A 17,443-nucleotide genomic window follows, 5' to 3' on the forward strand; every position below is an offset into this window, starting at 1 on the left:
TGCCTTTAACTTTGATATCAGATTGTACTGTTGTGGCTGCTTTAAAAAGTGCTTTTATTAGTCTTGATGGAAAACCATTCGTAAGTTTCCGAGACCCAAAAAGCAGCAGTAAATGGAATGATTTCCTCGCACTTTTCTGTCAAGACGGTGGGATAGATACCGATTCCTCCCTCATCCCATCCTCATAGTGCTCAACATAGGCAAATAATTTTTTCTATCAAGCCGTTGAGTACATTGTTAATAACACTTGAAAGACTGTGTGATAAAAACATAGTAAACAGAAAATAGCTGATTATGTGTTTGTTGAGGGTCTGGAAGACATTCTGCTCCTAGCTGAAAATACAAACAGATGCATGCTGATGGTTTTGTGCTGAAGTGGAGAGTGTTTTCAGAATCTGGGTCAGGCACTCACAGGGTGGTGATGATGGAGGGCTGCAGACACAGCTTCTGTGTTAAATACTATTAGGAGGGTATGAAATTTTTTCTGGAAAATATGTTCTATTTCTGGGGACACAGGAATTGTATAAACACCAGAAGTCTTTTTTGTCAGAGAGCATTTATCATGAAGCTCATTAATCACATTTAAATCGTGCTGTGATTTGCAGTGTTTTCAAATCATTTGCTCACTGATATCCTTTTAATATTCCAGCCCTGTAATTTCGGATGCAAAGCTCACAGCCTTGGGACCAGAGCAAACTAGAGTAGCTGAACACAGACAGGTTGTTATGTGTATATTGTGTCAGGAGGAACAAGAAGTTAAAGTGGACAGCAGGGCTATGGTCTTGGCAGCATTTATTCAGCGATCAACTGTGCTGTCTAAAAACAGAAGCAAAATTACTCCAGACCCTGGTAAGTAGTATTTAGAGTTGTCTTTAATATTAAGGAATGTCAAGTCACTGTAACAACCACCTGCTCTCTTTTTAGACAGTGGCCTCACCTTCTTGTGTTAACTGTGTAATTGTGAGTGACTTCATTATGATCAGTGGTAAAGCTCCTATATTTTTAGTGAGGTAGAAATGTGTGTTCTAAATCACTTCAAGACATTATCTAAATGCTCTGCCACAAATAATTGGAAATAAGTGGTCTACTGTTAAAAACCCCTTTAGAAGCAGAAGTGTTTGTTCTTGAACACCAGCCTTAAAGTTATAGAGAGAGGAGGTCTTGATGTAGTGCTGCAAAAGCACGAGATAGACGTTTCCTTCCTCTCAGTTACATGATCTGAAATGCCTCTTAGTGGTAATAAAAAATGCTTGGATTTAGTTAACTTGGTGAAACAGATCACAATGATCAGTGAACACTTACAAAGGTTCCTCTATGGTCTCAGTGCAGAATCAGAATCGGTTAGGCTGGAAAAGACCTTTAAGATCAGGTCTAACCGTTCCCCAGCACTGCCAAGGCCACCACTTGACCCGTGGCCCTGAGGCCTTGTCTCCAGGGGGTGTGAACACTTGCAGGGATGGTGACTGCAGCCCTGCCCTGGGCAGCCTGTTCCAATGCCTGAGCACCCTCTGGGGAAGGAATTGTTCCTCAGCTCCATCTAAACCTACCCCGGGGCAGCTGGAGGCTGTTTCCTCTTGTCCCATCCCTTGTTCCTTGGGAGCAGAGCCCAGCCCCTCCTGGCTCCATCCTCCTCTCAGGCACTTGTAGGGAGCCATCAGTCATTTTGCACTCTCACTCTGAAGATCAGTGTTCTTGGACTCATTGTTTAATGGTACTGAACCACCAAAACTGCAGGTAGATCTTGGGGACTTTTACCACAGCCAGTACCTCCGAAAGCTTGAGCACAGTACATGCATTCAAACAAAATGATGTGATGCTTGTAAATGATCTAAATGTTGTGGATTAGTGATAGGTTTTATGCCTCATCAAATGAATTACACTTTCGTCATGAAGTTTAATAATAACGAAAATGTGTAACGTCTATCTGTCGTTAAATCTTTCGATAACTCTTTATTTCAAAGTTGTTTTGTTTTATTTCAAATGCAGAAAGGTATGACCCATTATTCATGCATCCAGATCTGTCATGTGGAACCCACACGGGTAGCTGTGGACATATTATGCATGCTCATTGTTGGCAAAGGTAAAAAGCTTTATATAAGATTTTAGTCTAAATAGCATGTCAAGCCATCGCTTTGCCTAATGGCAGTAATTTTAATGGCAAAATGACTGGCATGTAGTAAACTTAAAAGAAGTTCAAATAGCAATGAAACCAGGTTTCCCGTGGGGAAAAACAAGTACTAATCATTACAATAGAATCATTGTAATAATATTGTAATACATACTGTAAACTTGGTCCAAAATTTTTCATTTACTATCCGTCATCTTGGTAAAGAGGAATCCAAATCACAGAATGGTTTGGATTCGAAAGGACCTTAAGATCATCTAGTTCCAACCCCACACATGGCAGCTTTCATTCTCTTTGATTGTTTATCCGTTATCCCTATGCATAATCCCCTGTGGTGCACATAGAACACTGAAGCTCAGATTTGTGGAGGTTTTGTGCAGTTCAGTAATACACGTGTTTCTGCTGCTTCCTGTGCTCTCTACCGGAGTTTTAAATGAATGCATTCCTTGCATTCTTAATTCCTTCTTCATGTTGAATTTGAAATAGAGACATCTGCCACCTAGTTCAAGTTCATCTTCAACATAAACCCAATTTTATCTTTTCTTCTTAGTCTTTTTCTTATAAGCCTTTTTTAGTTATTTTTATTCTTTGATTTTTGGAGGGGGATAAACGTGGTTAGTGCTACATGATGCCAATACCATGTGAAAAATACAAACCACTCAAGCCTCTCGACTTTGATTAGGCCTTTGCTTTGGTCCTTGGCATGGCTCTTCAGTGCCTGGTTTCAGATTCTGCCATGGGTGTGAAGGTTGTTAGGAGCTCCCAGAGGTTCTGTGGCCATAACCATGCACAGGTTCGTGGTCTTTGGTAGCACTCCTCGCTGAAGGTGTGTTTTGCATCTTCTTGTGTAGCCCACGTACAGTCCTGTGTGGTTGCCGTGAACTCCTGAAAATGTCCTTAGGTGCCTGTATTCAGTCCAGTTTTGGGTCATTGTCAGGCGTGCTCTAAACCGTCTTGGAGGAATAGCAGTTAGGTTTAACAAAGCAGTGAATCCAGTTCCTTTTCGTATAGATTTGGAGATCAGCCACCATTTCTTCCAGTTAGTGCTCTCTTGTGGCATGTAATGGAATAAGCACAGTGATAATGCTCCTGGCATCTCCCTTAAACCTTTATGTGAAACTGAGAACTTTCAACTTTCTTTTCACCTCTTCCCCTTACCCTTATTATCGTAAATGGAAATTGCTGTAGCTGAGACCTAACAGCTCAGTGACCTTCAGCGCTTTGGGAGATTTTGGCTGCCAAAACCTGAGGATACTCTGCAGTTAGCAATACTTTTATCAGACACAGGGTCGAACTTTCTCCTTCCAATAATTCCTTCATGTATATCTGGGAAAGGCAAAAGAGGGCCTTCATGGGAATTTATTCATCTGTGTGTTAACGCTTTTATAATTTGCCACTAATATCTTGCTCTTTTCTAAAAGGTATTTCGATGCTGTCCAAGCAAAAGAGCAACGAAGGCAACAAAGATTACGAGTACACACAAGTTACGATGTAGAAAACGGTGAATTCCTTTGCCCGCTTTGTGAATGCTTAAGCAACACCGTTATTCCTCTGCTTCCTCCACCGAGGGTTTTGTTTAACAGGTCTGTTGGCTTTAGAGATGTCCTCAAAAAATGTGAAAACCAAAATCCCACACCCCAAAACACCCTTTCGAGGTGTTTATTATCTTCTGTTTTGATAATCTCGAATGGATTGCCTGCTTCCTTATTTTGGCTTATGGACTTGACTTGGTTGTTCAATAGTATGGAATTTAGAGCATGAAGGGAGAGTAAAGCATAAGACCTGCAGGAGAAGAGCTGAACATAGAGAAGCAGCGCAGCAGAGATGGTTGAGAAACCCAAGAGCATGGGATGCCTGTGAAATACTCATTCAGCTTATAGTTTGTTTTTAACTCATGTATGTGTTCTGTTTTTGTATATTCTTGGACAGGTTAAACTTTTCAAGCCAACCAAACCTAACTCAGTGGATCAAAACAATATCCCAGCAAATAAAAGCGCTGCATTTACTTCGAGATGAAGGCGGAGCAAGTAAGTCTGAAGAAATGTGTATCTCTGTATGTGAGACAGTTACAATATTCATGGAAAAGACCAAGTATTGTGATTCTACCACAGTGGAGTTGTGAGATGGTTGTGAAAGTGGTCAGAGCAGCTTGGCATTTCAGTTCATGCCTATATCCTCCTGCACCTTTTTATACTGCAGTGAGTACATATAGCCGAATAATCTGTGGTTTATTACTTCTTGTTTGCACAGGCAGTTCTGGTCATTCAGAAAAAATGGATCAGCTGCAATTACCTGAAGGATTTAGACCAGATTTCAAACCCAAGTATGTATTTCCATCTTAATAAATCATAAGAAATGAATCATGAAATGGTAACACGAAAACAGAGTGTGACTCCTCTGCTATAAGGTCTCAATAATTAAGGAAAATATATGGCTTTTGCTTTAATTAGAAAAGTTGATCCCATTATTATGATAATATTGAAGTCCAACCCACAAGCAGTAAATAATGCAGTAGAATTTCAGAGGTTAATGTGGTAAGTGGATATACAAAGATGCTGCAGTTGTATAGACATCAGGATCAAGCTTTGTTTCCGTGTTACTTGTAACCGGATGAAAGAGCCCTTTTAGAGCTCAGCACCACAAGTAAAACCTGAAGACTATGAGATGGAGAGTATGTTAATATGTAATTTCAGCTGTTGTGGGGTGTTCCTGCTTGAGCCTACCCTTCCTCAGGTAGGGGATGTGACTGAGGACCAGTCACACCCCATGCTTTTACTTTAGCCTTAACTATATTATCTTTGAAGACTGGATCTTTTTAATACTAAAAAATGAGATCCATTCCAATCAAATAATCAAACAGTAGTTGGGGAGTGTATCTGTCACAGGAAAGAGGTTACAGAATCCCAGATCCAAGCAAAGGTACTGGAGTTCTCACTTAAACTTGAAAAATCCAGGTGTTCAGCTCTGGGGTAAATGCTCATTATTAAAAGCTCTGTGCTGCCAATGGAGAAAACAATGGATTAGTAATACTGTCTTCTTCATTCCAGGAATCCTTATTCTGAGAGCATAAAAGAGATGTTGACAACTTTTGGTACAGCAACATACAAAGTAGGCTTGAAGGTTCATCCAAATGAAGAAGATCCACGTGTACCTATAATGTGTTGGGGAAGCTGTGCTTACACGATACAGGCTATCGGTATTAATGTGTTCATTTTGCTCCTTTCTATCTGAACTTTGGCATTTGGTGAAGTTCACACTGCTGAAATATATTGTGGGTTTGGTTTTTTCCAGAGCGGATTTTAGCTGATGAAGATAAACCACTGTTTGGTCACTTACCTTGTCGACAGGTGAGGATCAAGCAGCAATTCCTCTCTGAATCAGTGGAAAAAAAAAAAGAGGGAATTATGCCGCTTTAATGCGGAATATCTAAATTTTATGTTCCTGTTATGTGATAATTTTATTTGTTGGATACCAGTGTTTAATCAATCAGTATCTGATTATTTATCAACTTAACAATCAAATCTAGCAAAGCCATTATATTTTGAGTTATTTTGCTGGAAATTCATAGTTTCTCATGGTAACAGTCAAGATAAGAATACTGAAAGGAACTTGTGTATTTGCATAAACATAAATGTCTGTCATGTACTTAGACACTCAACTGTAGCTGATGGGAGTGGTTTGAGGGGTCTGCTCAAATGCTGTAAGTCAGACAACCTTTTCATATTGAGGAACTTCATTAACTGTGGCCGTGTCTCTTTGTTTTTAAAGGATGACTGCCTTAAGTCATTAACAAGATTTGCAGCAGCTCACTGGACAGTTTCATCTCTTTCAGCAGTACAGGGTCACTTTTGTACTCTCTTAGCATGTAAGTTCACCACCTTATGCTGTTTTTTACAAGGAGATACAGAAGAATGCTTACGGAATGTCGTTAGTCATGATTACAAGAAGGTTGTTTTATGCACTGGTTTTAAGTAATAAACCAAGAGCTGGTATTTTCACTAGTGTTTGCTAGTGTATTTTTCAAGCCTAGGAGCAAGGAAAAATATTAGCCTTCAATCAGCCACTATTCTATGAAGGGTACATAAAGATAACTTAGGGAAGAAAAGTTGAGTTTTGGAAGTCCATTGCTCTGGTCACTTTTTTGATAGAAGCTTTTTTCACACCTCTGGTTTGAGTTCTGTGGCTCCCTGCTTACAGAAGTGAAAGCATTTGAAATCAGAGTGGTGGCGGTATGTCTGCTGATAGAAGCAGCTTCAAGATATCACAGCTTAAGTTTTTGGCCAGCAAGGCAGCAGTCTGCAACTGAAGCATTTTGAAGTCCTTGTGATGGGACCGTTGTTTACTGTGGTAGTGTTTTTAAACTTGGCAGCTTGATGTTTGCATTCTGTATTGTAAAGCTATTCTCGTAACTGCACTTTTGCTCGTGTGTTGTAAACCAGATTGTACTTGCAGCCGTTCCTTGATTGTTACCTTAAATACGTTGTAATGTTTGCAAGGCAGTTCAGGTTTGCTTTTAGATGGCCTTGGGATTTATGAATTTCTGTTTTGTGCTTTGGTTAATACTTTGTGGCTACTGCGAATGTGAATGCGCGAGAGATGGAGAGACTGATACCTAGCTCTTAATTAGGGATAAAATAATGAATTTAAGAGACTGTCACACAGATGAGTTACACGAGGCATGAACCTTGTTTAGTCACAAGCTCTCTGGGTCCGAGCTTGAGATACTATCTCATTTTATCTCCCACTAGAAGCCAAAGCGATGAAAGAGAAGTCACTATGGGAGCAGTGACTGGCAGCATTTGTTTTGTGATAGTTACTTTGGGTTTGTTTCATTTCAATACGTTATAGTTAAGTAGGCAAAAGTCTTTTCCAGTAATATTGAAAACCTCTTGAATTCATGACTTTCTGGCCCAAAGGGGCACATTTGTATTTCAAGTACTTTAAAGCATATAAACCAAGGAGATCGCTCTTGTTTTATAACTGAAGTGCCCTAAAACCTTTTAATATCTAAATGTTCAATTAATAAGTTTATTTTTCTCTCTCCAATACTCAGCACTGGTGCCTAATGAAAAAAATGGAAGTCTTCCTTGCATACTTGATATCGACATGTTTCACTTATTGGTAAGTATTCCATCAGGTACAGTAAGAATGCTTTGATCCAGTAGGCACTATGTAAGAATTTAATTGGAAACTTCCTCTTTACTCTGGGTTAGGAACCTTTCAAACTGTTCAGGGGTTTGGTGTTTTTTCACTACTTCATAGAATTCAAAGACTCTTTTTCATTTCAAGTACTCTTACCTATAAATATAAAGGGGGATAATGAGGAAGAATGTGTACTCTCTGAATGTCAAAGCAAAAGAAAAACCCAAACCCAGCCCTCCCACCAAACCACTGAACCCGAACAAAACAGCAGCAACAACAAAAGCAAACCAAAACCAACCAAAACTCAATGCCACCCCCAGAGCCCCCTGATATAGTTACTAGTTGTTCCCTTAAATTGTGGCTGGTTATTTAACTTCAGAAGTAGCCTTAGGGGTACTGCAGCACGAGCAGAGGAAATAGGTAGATTCAACAAGAAAAGGCATATTCCAGCTTGCTTGTTTTCTTTTGTAGGTAAGCTTGGTGCTCTCTTTCCCTGCCATACACTGTCAGGAATTTTCAGGGGTTAGTCTTGGCACTGGAGATCTTCACCTGTTTCATCTTGTCACGATGGCACACATAATACAAATTTTACTTACCTCATCAACAGGTAATGCCACTTTCTTTCAACTTTCAGGGAAATGATTCCTCAGTTCTGACTTGGGAAACGCGAGGGTGCTATTGGCAAATCTGTGCAGTTTATAGTCACAAAATACTGATTGTGAAAGTTCAGTCTTCTGTCTTTATTGCTTACCACTGCAGGTATTTTGGAGCATAGCTAATCGTGAATCCTAGCTTTCCAAGTCATGTAGCAATGTAGTATTGCAAAGAGTTGGCTTAGGCATTGTGTGATGCATAAATTGCACTCAGCAAAGTAATCCATGTATCTCCTGGTAGGAGGAACTGGATAAGGTATGGTGTGCCAAAAGCAAAGAACTCCAAGCCAGGTGTATTAAGAATCCCAGCTGATTCAAAATGTAAACCAGGACCAGTGTGATGTTGACAGTTGCATAAACTTACCACGTAAGATGTGAGCTGAAAACCTCTTTCCAATACATCGTATTGTAGCCCACTGGAACGATTCACTTTGTTTTGGCCTTTTTCTCAAAACTTGAGGAAATACATTCTTGGTGTAGAAACACTTCTATATGAAGTAACTTGCTTATTACTGCTTTCTCCTTCAGAAGAGAATGGCATGGATCAAGAAAACACTAACAGTGAAGAGGAAGTAGCTGTGCTTACACTGTATAAGTTTCTTTGCCAGTGTACAGGAAGGTAAAAGTGCAATGTTAACATTTCATAATGCTCTCTCTCTCTCCTGAACTCAACAGTAACTACTGACCGAATTCCATACACTAATGCTGTCAAAAATGAGAAGTTTAACTTGGGAATTCATGCACCTGGTTCCTTATCCCCTACTTCTAGAAGTAACTTCTTTTGAAGTAACTATTTCTATCAGTTCCTGTGTTCATGAAGAAACCTGCTCGTGAGCATTATGCTCTGGAACAGTTTTTCTGGTCAGCTTGCAGATGTGTAGTGTCTGGAATTGACAGTGTCCGAGTACAGAAAACTTGGTGGGATCTGAAATGTCTGTGCACAATTTCCCTTCATTTACTGACCCAGTTGGTTTTGGGTTTAGGGATCTCTATTTTGTTCTTTGTCTCGGAGTCAGCTGTGAAATAAACACTTGGTATAATGCTTACGTCAGTTGAACATCAGTAATTCAATATGAAATATGACTGAAGACTTACTAAATATAGCTCTCAAAGTGACATGTTTTTTTTATTGTGTTCTCTTAAGTGCCTTGAAAGAAATTTCCTCAGGCTGGCACCTGTGGAGGAATCTAAAAGCTGGAATCATGCCTTTCCTGAGATGTTCTGCTTTGTTTTTCCATTACTTAAATGGAGTCCCAGCACCCTCAGAAATTCAAGGTAGTATCTGTTTTGTGTTAAATCAGCTTTTCAATACAAATAAATTACATTTATACTCTCTTTTCTGAGATGTTGAGTGAATGAGTGTGAGCTTGTGACCAGTGCAGAGTCATGTCTGCATAATGAAAAAGTGAAGAAAATATTGCTTCCATTTAAAAATGTCTTTTTAATATAGAGGCAAACGCCATTCTAGATTATTTAAAACAGAAAGTGGTGCTTTTCTCTTAAGAAGTGGCATTTCATTTATTTCAAATCTGTTGATCACTGTTTTGAAATGAGATATGTTTCTGCTTGCATTGGTTTCGTTTGAATCAGCATCCACCAACAACCTAAGTCTCTCTATAAAAATACTATGTTACATTACACCCCAAATAACATTACACCCCAAATAATTGATGTTAGTAACATACACGTATGGTGTATGTAGGGATAGAGTATAAACCTGAAGATGCTAATAATAAGTGGGTTCACGCTGCTTCAGGACTCCCATGCTGAAAACAGTGTGGTTGGTGCTGAGCTAACATGAGACAGCTCTTGTCAGGAGTATCTTTTTGACTTGGATCTTCTTGTAGGATGTTTCCTTGACATTTTCCTTGAAACAAGGTTTCTCAAGTTCATTGTCTGGACCAGTAGTGACCACCTGAGTTCTTTATGTTATGGGTACTCTAAAGATGAGGGCCAAAGTGCATAGGTACTTCCAGACAGCAGGTCGAAAGGCCTGTAGAGAGTTGGCTATAGGAGAGGGGAAGAGGAAGGCTTTGCTTCACGTCTACAGTCCTCAAGTCCCAGGGGTTTGGATGGCCCTGCCGATCCCCACCACTGAGGGACATCCTGACGGTGGCCATGGCAGTGGGTGTTTAGCTTTTCCTTCCCATTTCCCGCCCCAGGACCCACTGATCCCACAACTGGCCTGTGTTGCTCTTCTCTGATGTTTTACTGGGGGTTGCAAAATGGCAATTCACACGGGCATGAGAGGGAAGCAGGCACAGCTTGTATTGTAATTCACTTGGTTATTCAGGAGCAAAAATGGCTGTGCCATGGAAGGAGGTACTGGTAGTCTTTGTCCTGAAAGCTGGGAGAGCAGAGGCCCGGGGAGTCAAACCAACAGACTGCTATGAATTATGGCAATCTGGTGGTTGTGTCCTACATATTTTAGTAGAGTTTGGCATTGCAGGCATTGGCAATGTCACAGGCTGCCTGTCTCTGTGTTACAGTCTCCAAGGAGCGCAAAGCACTTGACATTAGAACAAGAGGCATACAAATAAGTAGTAAAGGCCATTGAAACCTCTGTTGTAATTTGTCTATGACATGGAAAACAGGCTTAGGGGGAAAAGTTTGAGGAAAGTTGCCTTTTGTTACAAGCAGCTGGCTGGCTGGTGCCTTTACTACCACTTTTATACTTTATTCCACTTTTTGGGGGGAGGAATACAGTCAATTAAAAACCAAGAAAAGGATAGGTGTCCCAGAGCTATATTTCATTTATTGTAGATAATACCATTTAAGAAGATGTAATGATAAGTATGCTTTTTCTTGCAGTCAATGGAACAAACCAGTTTGAACACTTATGTAGCTATCTTTCCTTGCCAAACAACCTTACCTGCCTTTTTCAAGAAAACAGTGAGATTCTGAACACATTAATAGAAAGGTAAGTCTTGTTTAGATACTTAGCTTTAATGATACAAGGAATCCTGCACAAGAGTCATGGAAGTATTCTCCCGGGAGTTCATATCTAGATGTGAATTGTGGAATTTGAAAAGCAATTGTGAAAGAAGTGTTTTGAAAGCAATCCTTCTGGTTGTAGAGATTATGGAGTAGATGTACCGTGGATTTGTGGCTTCTTTGGCTTTGGAAAGTAGCATCTATTGAAGTTAAAAGCTAATTTTTGTCTTTCTTGTAGTTGGTGCAGTAACAATGAAGTAAAAAGGTATCTGGAAGGCGAGAGACATGCTATCAGGTAAACATGGACACATTTTAAGCAGAGACAAGGAGGAAACTTCAATGCTGCAGTTTTCTCCAAATGGTTCTTTTAAAGGTTTCTTATAATAGCACAGTATCACTTCTGGTTTATTGAATGACAAAGATGCTAGGGGATAAGCAAAGAGATTTGAGGAATCCTGTAAGAAAAGTGAAATATTTAAAAGGCAAAGTTAAATATTACAGTTTTATCTAGACCAATCTGCAGTCATCAGAGGCTATGACATTTCTTTTCATGCTTCCTATATTAGGTTTGTACCTTCTAATTCAAAAGAGATGCTGTTGCTAAAAGACATCTACATACCAGGCATTGAAGAGCTTTTTAAACTCTCTTATAAAAGAGTCCAGATTGTTCAGTGAAAACACTGCATCAGTTGCTAAAAGGAAGATTTGCTTTTCCTGCATTTCTATGTGCTAAGCGATTCTTTTGGATTCAGAAAGCATTTAATGCTTAGTGGGTGTAGAAGAGCGTCTGAGGTGTTTTTCTTTGTGAAGGTTGAGTAAAAACAGTGGTTATCAATTATCCAAATAATTGTAAATGGAGGTTGACAGTGCTGTCATCAGAAAACATATCCCTGTATTTTAATGTCCTCTGCGAAATACACAAAGTCAGTCTTTGTGTTGTAAATACAGTAAGGCAAAGTGACACAAATAAGGATTAATCACTTCATCTGTTAAATACCAGGCTGTTAACAGACGTTCCTATACAGTAAGAAGAGCAGAACTGATTTCCTGTTGTGTGATTGTTGCCATTTCTTGCCATGTGCTCCTTTTCTTAACTACTCTTCCCAGGATGGTTTAACTTGACAGTGATTTTGTTTTCCTCTCAGTCTGTTGTTGAGCATTGTTACAAACCTCTATTTACAGGTCACAGTCGAATTTGTGTTATTCCTAGAATTGAAGATTATTAAAATTTAGCGTATGGCATCTGCCAAAAAGTTAACTTTTAACTGTTACTTCTACAGATATAAATATTTGGCATTAAATAGATCCGTTTCAGTACATGAATATTTTATGCTCTTCAGGACACAAGTTCTCTGAACTTGACAGTCAAGCTATTTTCCATTCGATATTAGTGGCAAAAGGAAAACAGAATCCTAGAATGGTTTGGGTTGGAAAGGACCTGAAGATCGTCCAGTTCCAAACCCCTGCCAGGGGCAGGGACAGGTAACGCTAGGCCATGTCACCCAAGGAAATAAAAAGCAGGCTGATAAGGGAGCAGAACAAATACTCAGTGGTTTAACTGATCTAATGACCTCCTCGTGGGCTCTGCTAAAAGCATACATCCGACGCAGGTATTTTTCTGACTTTCTGCCTGTCATATAAACCCATGAAAACTGTGACTAAGAAACAGGAGTGGCGTTCCTTCTTCACGTGCTGCCCTTTTACTCTGTGAATGGCAGAGAAGAGGAAAACTTTAAAGATGTAATTGTTCCCAGATGCTGTTTAGATGAGTCAGGAAAACATTGAATGAGTTTGATAGCGCTGTGTATTATTCACTGACGTGTGAGTAGTTAATTTGCTTGCTTTATTCTAGCTATGCAAGAGAATCCAACAAATTAATAGACCTTCCGGATGACTACAGCTGCCTCATTAACCAAGCGTCCAATTTCTCGTAAGTTGTATGCAATTCTAGTGAGGAGCCCTAAAGTCTTCTGCTCCTTTGGGCGAGCTGGGAACCCTCTAACCTGAAAGCCTTCAAAGCTGTTTAGAGGCTCAGAAAGTCAATGGCACATACCGGTTGTCGTGGCTTCCAGCAGAACTGCTGTGTTATGTGTTAGTTCAGTGCAGCAGAAACTGCAAGGACCTGCTTAAAAGTTAACAGCATAAGTGTTCAAAAGTAGATTTAAATCTTTTTACCATCCAGAACTTAATACTTACAAAGTATTTGTGTTCTTTTCTTTTATTTTTCACTTAACAAAAGATGTCCGAAATCAGGTGGTGATAAAAGCAGAGCCCCAACATTGTGCCTTGTGTGTGGGACCATGCTATGTTCTCAGAGTTACTGCTGTCAAACTGAACTAGAAGGAGAAGATGTTGGAGCCTGTACTGCACACACGTACGCTTGTGGGTCTGGAGTGGGCATATTCCTTAGGTAAGGAAGTGAGCACCTCTACTTACATTGCTGGGTTAGGTGGGGTGTGTGTAGGAATGAAATCAGTAGTTCTATGGATGTGATAGCAGGAGTGGTTTGTAAAGGTGGTGGTTTGCTAACAGCAGGGTTGCCTAAAAGCTAGGGTGTTTATCTTCCTTGTGCTGTGATACAAGGTTGTTTCTTTGAAGATGAAATTCAGATTTTCTCTGATACTTTATTTTAAAGTGGATTGGTTTTCTCTGTGCATTTATTTGCACTCAAGTATTACAAAATGCTGAAGGCAAACACCTGAATTTTCTTGTTGGTGCTGCTGTTGAAAACGTGAGCATTCATTTTGGTTGTCTTCCGCAGAAAGCGAAAGGTTAGAAAATGTCTGGGTTTCCTTTGGCAAAGATTTAGTGAGGAGTGAAATTATTCTGTTCTCTTGTGTTGAGTACTTTACGTAGAGTGCGGATAATATGGCGTGAACCTACCTTGTCTGTAACTGCTACTTGAGGAGTGACAATAGGAAGAGAATAACATCTTTAGTTTAAAAGAAGTGCCCTTAAAAACGTGTACCTGCGGATTGTACAGAATGAAAGTAGAGCTGGAAAAGGAGTATCTGCAAACTGCGGGAAACTGTTCACCTAAAAGTCAATACCCCAAATCTCCTCTGTGTTTCTCTAGAGTACGAGAATGTCAGGTGCTATTTTTAGCTGGAAAAACAAAGGGCTGCTTTTATCCTCCTCCTTATCTTGATGATTATGGAGAGACAGACCAGGGACTCAGGTAAGTGTTCTAACAAATACATCTTTTAAAGACAGGAGTTCTGAAACCCTCTGGTTTGTAACATACACTTTCTATGCTACCTTTTGATTTTAATTACATGGGTAATGTTATGTTTTGAGGTGGCTGCTGCATCCAGCATCTTCAAACATTTTAGTGCTAATGTGTGCTTCGAAGTTAAAACTATGGAAGATCATTCCCACGTCATAAGCAGTTGTCCTGAGGTTGCCTAGAAATCAAGGCTGAAAATCTTACTTGTATATAGTGCATTTATTTGCATCACCTACGTTAACTTAATACCAAGTGAAAATACTATAAGATTAGTTTATTTAATGTGGGAGTCCTTTGCCTTGACTGCTGTCGCTGCTTCCTCTGGGAGTAGTTGGGGGTTTGACGCTGTTAATGCTACTCCTGAAACTGGTGTGAAAATCGTGGAATCTGAACTGGTTCAGCATGGAGAGATAGCTGAAAACCTCTGGACAAGGCTCGTGTGGGCTGGATGTGAGATCCCCAGAGGCTGGAGGGGACTGTTGAGCACTTGAGGGTGGGCGACCAGACACAGTAGCACTCCAGTTTCCTGATCCAAGTATCTGCTGATTTCCTCTGACAAGAGAATACTGTTAAAGGGGTATCTAAATACTTGTGACGTTCGAAAGGGTTATCTAATATTTAACATGTCGCACGTGAGGGTTTGCGCTTGGCTGCCGTGTTTTCTCGTTCCTCGTAACTTACCCTCTCCTTTTCAGACGTGGGAATCCCTTACATCTGTGCAAAGAACGATTTAAAAAGATTCAAAAACTGTGGCAGCAGCACAGTATCACAGAGGAGATTGGACATGCACAGGAAGCAAACCAGACGCTCGTCGGCATCGACTGGCAGCATTTATAATGGTTACCTGCTGAAGACTGGAACTTTATTAAGCTTTTTGTAGCTCAGTAAGCTTTTCAGAAGAGGGATTAGGAAAAAAATGCCTGAGGAGGGACAAAAACCACCCGCGAGCCCAGTCCTGTTATTTAATCTTTGTTTTACAATGTATTTCATAAAGATACCAGTTAACGTTCATCAAGTAAACTTTCTATGTAAGCAAGTTTTATTAGTCGTATAATTTGCACTGTGCTTCCTTCACAGAAATGCCGTGGGTTATAAACCCGGGCAACCAAACTTGAGTTTCTGATACACACAAAAGAAAAGAATGACTCTTTTTGGAAGTCTGACAATGATTTTTCTTATAAACTGCAAGAGAAAAAGACTGCTGAAGCAGAAACCAGATAGAGCACAACTCTGGATTGTGTTTTGCCCCTTGCTAGTAATCTGAGCCGTTTTATTTATTACTCTGCATTTTAATACTTAAGCTGTGTGTACATGCAATGGAATGAAGTAAGGAAGCAAATAATGTAGCAAATGGATGTTTCTGTCTGCATCAGTGGATAATTCACTCTTTCACTCGGTGTACCTAAAATGATTTTGCCATTTGGACTCTTGAGGCTTTTTTTGCTTCAAGGTTGGTTTTAAACTAAAAAAAACAGACCCCTAACACTAGCTTTTACAAGTAAAATAATTTAACTTAAAGCTGTTTCCAGAGCATTGCACTCCTTAGACTGATGTGGTTTGTCATACGAATGTAGCCGGGAAACCCCTTCACCTTCAATTCCGCGATTGGTTATTGGTATTCAAGGGTTGACATTGTGTTTTAGAGGGTATTTTCAGATAATGACGATACGTGAAATGTCACGTAGTTTATGTGAATCTGCTCATTTCATGTTAACTTGCAGGAGCACAGAGGCTGTTTTCATCATTTTTGGCGACAGTCAACTTTTAAGGTGCAAATCCCATCTCCTTTTTGTTGCAGACAAACGGAATGGTTTCCTCTGGCTTTGGAAGGGCCACAGTCACGCTGCCCCCATTTTTGCGTAGACTCATGGTTTTTTTTTCTGTTGTCCCATCAAGTATATTTACTTTCTGGCTTGATTTAAAGCTCTGTAAAGATGTTTGCATATAGTATATTTTATAAATATATTCTATAACTGCGCAGATTTGCACTTGATCTGAGGGTGCCTGAAGGCAGTGAGGTTTTCTAGCTGTATGTAATCAGACCGCCGAGGTGTCTCTAAAAAGCGACATTCTGCTTACGGATTGAAAATGAAGCCCATTACCTTCCTCTCTCCTATCTTCTGACGAATGAGTGAAACCTGAACTTCCATAGTTCTGTTTCCTTGATAACCTGTGGTTCTTTTTAGTCGAGTCTTACTTTCTGACTCCCGTCTCCAGCCCAGCTAAGCAACCCCTGACCTGTCCGCCACGTCTTCGGTTCCTCTTGGTCCGACTGAATTGTTTCTATTTTTACAGACTTAATGCTTCCGATCAATTTTGTATCTCCATGGTGTACAGGACACTTTTTCAAACGTTCAGTACCAGTATTGAGTGAAGATGTGAAGTATGAAATAAAGAAACTTGGCCAACGTTGATTTCCTTTTCTTAAAACCGGTACAGGCTCCTCTACCTGTTGTAGATCGAATCATGTATGTGTTGCTGTCTCTTGCCATAAAGAGACGTGCGGAAGTTGCAGGAAAAAAATGACATTAATGCTTCATCTCTGCCTTCCCCTACTGAAGCTGGTTGGTGTATCAACAGTTTTCTGTGCATGGTACTTAGAAATCCCACTTCTTTGGTGATGTTACTATTCCTTTGCAGAGAGTCTCGCTTCCTAAGCTGTGTGCCACAGTTTCAAGTAATGTGTAACTGCATTGAAGAACTCTTTTCCTGTAAGCATAGTATTAAAAAGGTAACTGGTGAGACTGACAGATTCCTCTGTGCAAAGCAAAACGCTGACAGCAAGAAGGACTGTTTCTTGTCTTCCTCTGGGATCAGAGTCAGAGACTGCAAGGTTGAGTAGGTTGGTAAAAGGATGACCATAAGTAACTGCGAAGTACACAAGTTAATCATTTTTTTGCAATTTAGTCATTCTTTACTCAAGACTTCTATTTTCTGATTTGTTTTGCATGTATTTATATTAATGTAGAAATATTTATATATAACACTGTTTCAGTATCAGGGAAATAATATCTGTAATAAATTGGCTATAACTTTACTATGTATGGATTGTGTGTACGATCTAGAATGTGTTACATGTTTGGGGGGAGGAAAAAACCCAACCCCAAACCCCCACAACGTTCCCATCATAACAGAACACAAAACAAAGCCGAAAGCGTCAAGGGGGAATGCTTTTGGTGTTGACATTCAATAGGCATTTGTTAAATGTTGCTTTTCGGGTTTTGCTGAGCTCGGTCCTTCGTGTGTGTCACCTTGTTAATCACAAGCTCACAGCAATACCTGGATGTGCAACATCTGCAGTTCCCTGGCTAGAAATGTAAGGTGATTATATTATTAGTGTCATTTGCTTCAGTCAGCTAAACC

General features: G+C 39.9%; 1 protein-coding gene across 7 annotated transcripts in view; it reads left to right on the forward strand.

The window, feature by feature from the left end:
• The window catches only part of UBR2 (ubiquitin protein ligase E3 component n-recognin 2), a 55,215-nt gene extending 38,727 nt beyond the window's left edge, over window positions 1-16,488 (forward strand). For 3 of the 7 annotated variants that reach the window (XM_057398495.1, XM_057398499.1, XM_057398494.1), the window contains 18 exons: window positions 650-849; window positions 1,987-2,080; window positions 3,547-3,708; window positions 4,055-4,152; window positions 4,376-4,448; window positions 5,173-5,321; window positions 5,417-5,472; window positions 5,894-5,990; window positions 7,179-7,246; window positions 7,739-7,874; window positions 8,449-8,539; window positions 9,065-9,195; window positions 10,732-10,840; window positions 11,093-11,149; window positions 12,707-12,784; window positions 13,094-13,264; window positions 13,931-14,032; window positions 14,776-16,488. In XM_057398495.1, the coding sequence (XP_057254478.1) occupies window positions 650-849; window positions 1,987-2,080; window positions 3,547-3,708; window positions 4,055-4,152; window positions 4,376-4,448; window positions 5,173-5,321; window positions 5,417-5,472; window positions 5,894-5,990; window positions 7,179-7,246; window positions 7,739-7,874; window positions 8,449-8,539; window positions 9,065-9,195; window positions 10,732-10,840; window positions 11,093-11,149; window positions 12,707-12,784; window positions 13,094-13,264; window positions 13,931-14,032; window positions 14,776-14,917 (2,014 nt within the window). In that variant the 3' untranslated portion in view covers window positions 14,918-16,488. Of the gene's footprint in view, window positions 1-649; window positions 850-1,986; window positions 2,081-3,546; window positions 3,709-4,054; window positions 4,153-4,375; window positions 4,449-5,172; window positions 5,322-5,416; window positions 5,473-5,893; window positions 5,991-7,178; window positions 7,247-7,738; window positions 7,875-8,448; window positions 8,540-9,064; window positions 9,196-10,731; window positions 10,841-11,092; window positions 11,150-12,706; window positions 12,785-13,093; window positions 13,265-13,930; window positions 14,033-14,775 lie in introns of those variants that run through there. The other 4 variants (XM_057398497.1, XM_057398498.1, XR_008970798.1 and 1 more) reach the window with 4 other exon arrangements.
• The last annotated feature ends 955 nt before the right edge of the window (window positions 16,489-17,443 follow it).

Source organism: Pezoporus wallicus, unplaced genomic scaffold (assembly GCF_028554395.1).
Source record: "Pezoporus wallicus isolate ANWC-B61680 ecotype Strahan unplaced genomic scaffold, APGP_CSIRO_Pwel_v1 contig_11493, whole genome shotgun sequence".
In the NCBI taxonomy this organism is placed as follows: Eukaryota; Metazoa; Chordata; class Aves; order Psittaciformes; family Psittacidae; genus Pezoporus; species Pezoporus wallicus.